This window comes from Salvia splendens, chromosome 4 (assembly GCF_004379255.2).
Source record: "Salvia splendens isolate huo1 chromosome 4, SspV2, whole genome shotgun sequence".
Taxonomy (NCBI): Eukaryota; Viridiplantae; Streptophyta; class Magnoliopsida; order Lamiales; family Lamiaceae; genus Salvia; species Salvia splendens.
In genome coordinates, this window is record NC_056035.1 from 37,482,642 (window position 1) to 37,491,214 (window position 8,573).

At 36.8% G+C, this 8,573-nt stretch overlaps 3 protein-coding genes across 3 annotated transcripts; 1 reads left to right on the forward strand and 2 right to left on the reverse strand.

The window, feature by feature from the left end:
• Nucleotides 1-221: 221 nt before the first annotated feature.
• LOC121798304 (CST complex subunit TEN1-like) lies at nt 222-2,379 on the reverse strand. The gene is made up of 4 exons (XM_042197233.1): nt 2,361-2,379; nt 1,796-1,911; nt 826-976; nt 222-646 (listed from the first exon to the last, which is right to left on the reverse strand). The coding sequence occupies exons 2-4, from the start codon at nt 1,897-1,899 to the stop codon at nt 527-529; spliced, it is 375 nt and encodes a 124-aa protein (XP_042053167.1). The 5' UTR covers nt 1,900-1,911; nt 2,361-2,379; the 3' UTR covers nt 222-526.
• A 13-nt stretch (nt 2,380-2,392) lies between these two features.
• On the forward strand, nt 2,393-3,273 carry LOC121798302. The gene has a single exon (XM_042197232.1). The coding sequence runs from the start codon at nt 2,503-2,505 to the stop codon at nt 3,067-3,069; it is 567 nt and encodes a 188-aa protein (XP_042053166.1). The 5' UTR covers nt 2,393-2,502; the 3' UTR covers nt 3,070-3,273.
• Nucleotides 3,274-6,930: 3,657 nt separating this feature from the next.
• LOC121797978 (ethylene-responsive transcription factor RAP2-3-like) lies at nt 6,931-8,178 on the reverse strand. The gene is made up of 2 exons (XM_042196778.1): nt 7,971-8,178; nt 6,931-7,627 (listed from the first exon to the last, which is right to left on the reverse strand). The coding sequence occupies exons 1-2, from the start codon at nt 8,134-8,136 to the stop codon at nt 7,098-7,100; spliced, it is 696 nt and encodes a 231-aa protein (XP_042052712.1). The 5' UTR covers nt 8,137-8,178; the 3' UTR covers nt 6,931-7,097.
• Between the last annotated feature and the right edge of the window lie 395 nt (nt 8,179-8,573).

An 8,573-nucleotide genomic window follows, 5' to 3' on the forward strand; every position in this document is an offset into this window, starting at 1 on the left:
AGTGAGGAATGGTGGATTAATTAATTTTAACAATGTGAGTGGGTTTTAAAAGTGACATGTATTTTATAGTTGAATTAATTTAACCATATCATTTTGCAAGTGGGGAGTTTTTATGTATATCTCTTGGTTTTATAGTAAGAAAAACAAAGCTTTATGTGCGATTTCACAATTTCAATAAATTTCAATTTATTTATGGTGAACTATGCTTTTGAAACGTATGGTGAACTATGTAAAAATTAAACTCAAATTACTTTAGCCAAAGAGTATTATGAGTCATGATCACATAATAAACAATATTCCACGATATATTTAACCTATCATATCGGTTTTATGATCCATCAAACACCAGAGAGTGAACAAACTACGACACGCGTAGTAATATTAACCCGAGCCATAGGCTTACCAAAAATCGCGCCACAAAAGGTTCTCATCGGTTAAGAATCCGGTTCTATGGAACCAACGTCCCTAGATGACTACTTCAGCAGCTCAGCTGCATATCTTGCTTTATGTCAGTTACAATCGTACATTAAGATGTTCGAATGATTGCTTGTTCGGCTTGAAACTGTTTTACGAGCTGCATTGTCTGATGGTAGAGGTTAATGTCCAGTCCATCAACATTTCTTCCAACTCGAGCCTTCAAAATTCCCTGAGAAAAAGAAATCATCTATACAGTCAAGCAACAGGCGTAGTGCTGTCTTCACATCCACCACCAACGTATAAATCCAAATTCCATACCAGAACACCAGCTAGAACAACGAACAAGTGGATGATCATAGACTCGGAGGCTAAGAAAGTTTACGCTTAAATGGAAATGAGCCACCTTACCTCATTATTTGGCTCAATCTGCAGTTCCCCGATGAACTGGTAGAGAGAACCTGGGCGCAGATTAAGGGTCAGGTACTGTGTGTCGACCTTTAAGCTAGCATCTCCATCAACGATTATAGCCACTGCCGTCTCCAAATCATACTCTTGTATCCTAGATATGCAAAGAAAGATGTCATTCTTCCCCATTTTAGTTTGACATGGTTGTGAAATATGCTTAATAGAGACAAAAATTCATGATCGGATCAAAGACCTCTTCATTCATGATCGGATCGTACAAAAATTCAATTCTAATTTCTACAAGATAAAGCTAGCTAGACTTAAAATACTAGTACCGTCTAGTCACACTCTCGTATCCTGGAATAACAAAGAAAGATTTGATCTTCACAATTGTTCTTCACATGATTGAGAAATATGCACAAACGGAGATATATAAGGCTATTGGTTAAACAAACTGCAAAAGACGTACCAACGAAGCCCTCTTCATTCACGATTGAATCATACAAATATCCAATAGAGTATTAACTTACACAAGATAGGAAGTTAGCTAAACTTGCTCACGCAGTGGAAGTTCATGATACAGGCTACATTTTATACATACAAAATAAGGCAGGCAAAAAAGTCACCAACCAGTTCCAATTAGCTATCGTATCATATAGGAGTAGATATCACTCTTCAAATCTTGAATACTAAAACAGCAACTAGTTTCTCACATGTAGGGGAGGTGTTCGATAAAATGCTCAATCATACTATTGAAAAATGCAGCAGAAAGGAATCTCATAAATCTCAAATATCATCAATCAAGAATGCGTCTTTTACTTGGAAGACATTTTAGAATTCCAAACTTAGAATCCCTACATAAACAATTACTGCTATCAAAATAACCAGAGATTTCGAAAAGATAATCAAACCACACCCAATAACAGAAAGTAACCCAATAACAGAAAGTAAGCTTGCTTGAACGAATTCTTACTTTCCAATAACCCTAAATGAGGCTCCTTGCTTGAAATTTGGGGAAGAAGGGTTCAATTCTTGTAAACGAACCAATGCACCAGCACTAATTGTAGATGCATCCATCTTCAATCGCTTCTGCTACGCAAGTGAAGCGGGAAATAAGGTTCGGCCTTTGGGCTTTTTCCAGTCAAATTATGAATTTACTATAAAAAAATTAAACCTTCTATAATTTAATCCGATTCCATTGCAATAACATTTACTACTATAAAAAAAAATCACAAATTTGTATGAATAAAAAAACGGTAAATAAGTAAATATCTTAATGTATCACTATTTAAATTGTTATCAAGATGATCAATTATCACTCTATTCAAATTTTAGCTCTAATTATCTCTATCTATCCTAAATTACTACAAATACAAATTTATTAGTATTAAACAAATATTTTAGTGACCAAAATTCCTATTTTTAAATGTCTCGATTAACTTGATATTTTAGCACTGTGCAGTTTTTCTTAGGAAATAAGTGGGCCTAAAGCTTGAGTGGGATTGAGCCCAAATTGTTTGGCAAATAGCCCATTTTACCGGGAAAATTTGAATAAGAACAAAATATTCCCTTCCACAATTTCAAGCTTCCTTCTTTTCTTTTTCAGCTTACTTCAAAGAAAAATCTCCGCCAAAGCTCCCCAATCCCTAACCCTAATTCTCTAATTGACCGTGAAATTCAATGGAGATCGCCATAGTTTCCGACGCCATATCATCGATCGCTCACTCAGCGCAGTCGCTAGGCTTTTCGAGCCTCCTCCTCAATCGCCCGCACAACGTTCTTTCCCTCCACGACACGTCACCGGATCAAGCATCGCAATCGCCGCCTCCGTTCCAAATCTCGGCTGCTTCTCCGCCGCCCACGCGGACGCTCACGAGGCGGCCGCTCCGGAGATCCCGCCGCGTGAAGCGGAAAATCACGGCTGATGATGGCGGCGATTTCAGCAACGAGGATGCGCGTTTTGTTTTTGTTGGTGATGGAGGGAATTTCAATAATGGTGATGGATATTTTGGGGGAGGTGGTGGTGGGGGCAAGGGGTGGAATTTTGGTGGCTACGGAGGGGCTAATTGGGAAGAGTATCCGAATAATTCGATACATGATCCGGCGTTTGATGTTGTTTATGAGGTATTGTGTTGGATTGCAATGTCAAATTGCTTGCATTTTGCGGTGAAGAAGGTGGTTAAGTTTGTTGCTGATGGTTTTGGTGATCGGGAAAAGCTACAAATGCAATTGACTCCGGTCTGCTAGACGATTGAAATGAATATGCATTGCATTAAATAAGTTTAGGTGGTTTAGTTTTCTGTAATTGGTGTAAATAATGGTGTGTATATATTTATCTAATTGCCTTTCGTGAAAGGTTGTTGAATCATAATTTGCTATTAATGCAATTTGTACAAACTATTGATTTAGATATTGTTTATTTGGAATATATAGCAGGGCATGTCTCATTCACGATTGTCGACTGACCTATTTGGTCGTAGAGTTTTGAAAAGATTCAATTTTGTTGCTTGCTTTAGTCATGATGAGTTCCTTATTTCGACTGAGTTTTGCACTTTTGCTTGGGTGTTGGCTGCAGATTGGTGTAGGATTCATGAAAAGGTGATTCACATTGTAGGGAGATATTCCATTTGTCGATCTGGCTACACCTGAATTTGTAAATGAAACTATGATTTGCTGGGAGATTGTCTTGGGATTATTTGTAAATTGTGGTCAAGAGGTTGTTAGACTTTGTGACAAAATGTTGACATTTGATAGTTCTTTCCCGTGGATATTGCACGTCTTTGCAGATACTATGCTATCTATAATTGGGACATCTAGCGCAGTTAAAGTTTGAATAAGATCCAATATTTGCTTGGGTTAACACCGTTTAAGTAGACAGTATTATGCTACTGGGTATTGTTCCAAGATCAGAATGGAAGTCTTTATCTGTTTACATTATTTTGTCATGATGTACTTACTATTTACAGTATCTCACATGCTTCTTGATACTGTATATGGTTTTTTACCTTCATCATTTGTGTACAAGAGAATTGATTAAATCCTTTGATTTGTATCTTAATGGTGTTGACCTTCACTATTTTATCACTTACGGAAACCAGTTACTCTGGGAGGTTCATATCAAGTTCTTTCCTCAGGTTTAAGGCTTTTCATGTGTATAGTTTGCCTACTCCAAGATTTGATTTATAACGTTATGATCTGTGTAAGATGTTGTCTATTGATATTGTCTGTAGACTGAATAGGCTATTAATGACTATATACATGTAGAGAAAGATGAACGAAGAAAATATTTTTTCCAGTTACATGACTGACTTGCTTTTTGCCAAGAGAAGAGTATGTTATCCTCTTCATAACTTGTCTGTTTTTATGCTATAGTTTTCTGCATTTAGTAGTGATTAGTGATCAAGTATCTTATAAGTCAAGTGATTTACATAGTATTATGTTTGATTGAGTTGTCATTTCTCTATAGAACATTAGAACTTGCTGTAGGTGTAAAAAAGCTCATCAATTTGATGAAGAAAAGGGTTCAGAATGATCAGTCTGATGACCGTTTCAGTTCTTGTTTATTATAAACATGATTTAGCATTCATAGAAATAGGTTGCAAACTTGCACAATGTCTGAATCTGGAGAGAAAAGCTTACTTGAACCACAGGGTATAGGAGGAAATCTTATCCATGATTAGATTAGTTAATTGATTAGAATATGATATGTTTGATACGGAGTAGTATTTTTATAACCAGTTTTCTCCAAAAACCAAAAGTAGGAATAATGTTGATTGACGACCCTTTGTCTTGGGAAATAATTAATATTATGAAGATGAAGCTTCGAGCAGTTGGGAATATCTTTTGATTAATGACACTAAATTTCAGGAATAAGCCTTGGCATATTGGAACTTGCTTGCATATGGTTGGCCCTATATATGGCCCCACTTAGATTTTCATATGATGCATCATCTCAGGTTCATGCATCTCCCCTTTATGTGTCCCATTATTTTATTCCAATATTAATAAATCCATGTTGTAGCAAGGTTTTCAAGTAGGAATTATTAATCTCTGTTTGTATCACCCATCCTTCACATACATCGTGATCATTTATTAAGCATTATTTTTCTTAATGCTAATGTGGTAATTGTTGTCTTCCATCTTTTTGCTACTCTTCTATGAAATAGGAGTTGCCCATGTTCAGATTTTAGTGATTGCTGGATTTGTTAGGCCATCCGCAATGGCGCCTAGCGCACCACCTAGCCGAGCGCCGGCGCTAGCCGGTCCGCTAGGCAGTCCATTGCAACCGCCCAGCGGATTTCGGAATTAAAAACCGCCGAGCGATCGGCGGTTTCGCGGCGCTAGGCGGTGCGCTGGGCGATCCGCTCGGCGCTATTGCAGCGCCCGGATCGCCTAGCACACCGCCGGGGGGAATTTTTTATTTTAATTTTTTTTATTTTCGAAACAATATATATACGCGGTTTGCACGTCATTTTCATTCGCACCACTTGTTATGGGCACGGAGGACTGCACGACGTTAGTTTTTTTTTAATTATGTAATTTTTTTTAATTAATGTACTTTTTTTAATTATATAATTTTTTTTAATTAATGTACTTTTTAAATTTTAATAATATTATTGAATTTTCTCGTATCTGTGTCGTAAATTTAATTCCGTATTTTGTGTGATTGTTATTATTTGTTTTATATAATTTTGAGTGATGTGGCTAGGCTATGACTGAGCTATTTGCTTGTTTTGATGATGTGGCATGAGGATTTTTAGTGTTGATGATGTGGCAGGAGGAGTTTGTGGCTAGGCTATGGCTGGGCTATTCCTATTGTGTATGGCTTTAGGCCCTGCATATGACTCAATTCTTGATTTAGTAAAGAACATTATTAAATTTCTTTTGAAACTTTGAAGAACATAGAGCTGCTTCTTGAAGCTTTAATGAATGATGTAACTGGCAAAATATCATTGTTGTCCCTTTTCACCATTATTGAGTTTTAGCAGCGTAACTGTTGTCGAAAATTGAGGCTCAGAGTAATGGCCCTGTTTTTGGTATATGGATATATCATGCTCTCATTTTCCAGAAAAGATGTTGAAGGCAGATTGGACTATTTTGACAGCTTTGAAGTCTGGTAAATTTATTCAAATTTATCGTTGAAATTTGGTTGGGTTCATCTAACATTATGCAGGTATGTTTTTGAAAGTTTGTGTTGATATATTTTGTTTACTTATTTATTGCCAAATAGTCCCATTGGTGCATGAATGGAGTGCCTTTCTATGCTTGCGGTGTCACTTTCCTTTCAAAGATGTGAATTTTATTTTACCCCCACCAAAAGTCTAAGTGAGACTGGAATACTTCTTTTGTTAAGATTGGAAGTCTTTTTCTTTGAAATTTAGTAACATAGTAACATAGATAGTAACATAGTAACATAGATAGAAATTTTATGCTATTTCATGGGTACAAGTAACATAGTATAAACAGTGAAATACTATAGTTTTGGAAAAGTGCTTGCCACGCTCCTTCAAATTTATTAAGTATATAATATTTATGTGCTCATCATGAATGATTGGAGCCTACCAATACCATCAATTAAACATTTATTTTTTCAAGGACTCGCGTCATTTTTGGTTTTTTTGAACTAGTAGGAGTATATGATTTAAATTAGTGATTTGACTGTACATTGTATGATTAAGGGCATGGCACACATTTCGTCCCCATTCAACCGTCATCATGTACTATATTATTTATATTAAGGCAGCCACTAGATTCTCAGATATACTCCCTCCATCCCGCACTACTTGCACTTATTTCCTTTTTGGGCGTCCCAAGTTACTTGCACTCTTTCCATTTTTAGTAAAAATTTTCACATACAGCCGTCATTTTTTATTTTCCTATATACTCATTCCTTAATCTCCGTGCCGAAAAGGAAAGGGGCGAGTAGCCCGGAACGGAGGGAGTATAAAATTGTTACATGGTATAATCTCAAGAAGCACTATTATTGGTATCTCTATTTTTGCAAGATTCGCCCATACTCCTATTAATAATTTATTAAGGATGACTAATTGGTAAATGCCATGAATTCGATTTGGATATTGTTGAATTAAACTATCAAGAGCAAACATATAACACACTCAATATATTGTAATAACACCTTAATTGGAAAAGTTTGTACATTGAAAAAGGAAGCATAAAGCGTCAAATCTCGCACAAGCACAACATAAGTAACAACATAGTGTACCATGCATAGTTTTATTTTGGCTAAGTTTATTACTCCCTAAGGATTGATCCATCTAGAAGAAAATATTGCTTTGTCCTAGTGCAACAAACTCATCCATCAACCATGGATCAACAAAGCCAACAGGCTCATCCAACTCGAACTGGGCTGAGAACACGGGTAGCTCGGGTGTCTGAGGATGAGTCGGCTCCAACCCTAAGAAGCTTTCCAAGCTCGACAGCTCATCCTTGATCGCCTGAGACTCTACACTCTCGAAGCTGTGGTTGGCCTCTGGGCTCAGCACAACTGGCTGCTCGGGAGCAACAACGCATAGCCTCTTGGGCGGTGGTTGCTCCGGTGGCATTGGTGGCTGATCATGATGGTCGGGAAAGTTGAGCCTGGCCTTGTTGCCTCGGATGCGCCTAGCCGCCCTATCATAGGCTCGGGCGGCCTCCTCCTGCGAGTTGAAGGTTCCGAGCCACTCCCTAATTCCCTTCTTCGGGTCACGGATTTCGGCTGCCCATTTTCCCCATGGCCTCTGCCTTATGCCTCTATACTGGCTCTTCTTAGGCTTCACATTGCCTTCCTCACTCTTTTTACACTTCTCTATATAAACATAGATTTATTTAAAATTATAAAAGCTATATAGTGAAATTGAAGCTCTATACTATAGTTTTCTCTCACCAATTCGGCAATTTCCTACCAACGAAATATACTATTCCTAGTAGTAATAGGAGTACTTATTTACTTTTAAAAAAAGAGTACTTATTTACTTTAAAAAAAAGAGTACTTATTTACTTGGTGCAATTTAATTCACATTAATTGTTGCAACATATCATTAGTTAGCACAAGTTTGTGACTTTAAAAAAATTGTAACACCACATTCATAACCAGTTTTTGCCAAACAAATAAAAATAAAAAAAAAAACTCAAAAGTTCTAACTTCTAACCTTTCTGGAGAGATGATTGTTTGGGTTGATTTGGGACATCATCATTTGAAGAATCGAAGCCCCAAAACTCAGAAATGGTATCAAGCTGAGCCCAGAATTCATCTGGACTTAATTTGCCTTTTTTCTTGACGATTGGATCATCTGAAATTATTGAACCTCCACACATCTTTTCATGTATGCCTTCAACAATAGAGAGAGAGAGAGAGAGATGAGGAGAGGGGGAATGAATTCTCTAGATTTATAGAGGTTCGGTTGGCTATGATTATAATTATAAAAAAATGAAAGGACATATGTTACAATTTTAAAACTAAATTGCAATTTTAATTTTTTTTTTGGAGGTTTGTGATCCTACGGTGGAGATTGGGCGGGCCGGATTTCGATGGTTGGATCGTAGGTGATGGTGGGCCCTTGCGTGATGTCAAAAGTTGGATTTGTTAACTTTTATTTTATTTTTCTTTAAATCATTGCAAGTAGGGAAGAAGTCACAAGGAAATAAGTTACAGTAGTAGAAGTAGTACTATATTGGAATCTAGGTTCGATTTTATTTCAGTGTTTTAATAGATTGGGTTTTAATAAAAAATATTTATACTCCTTTCAAAGAAA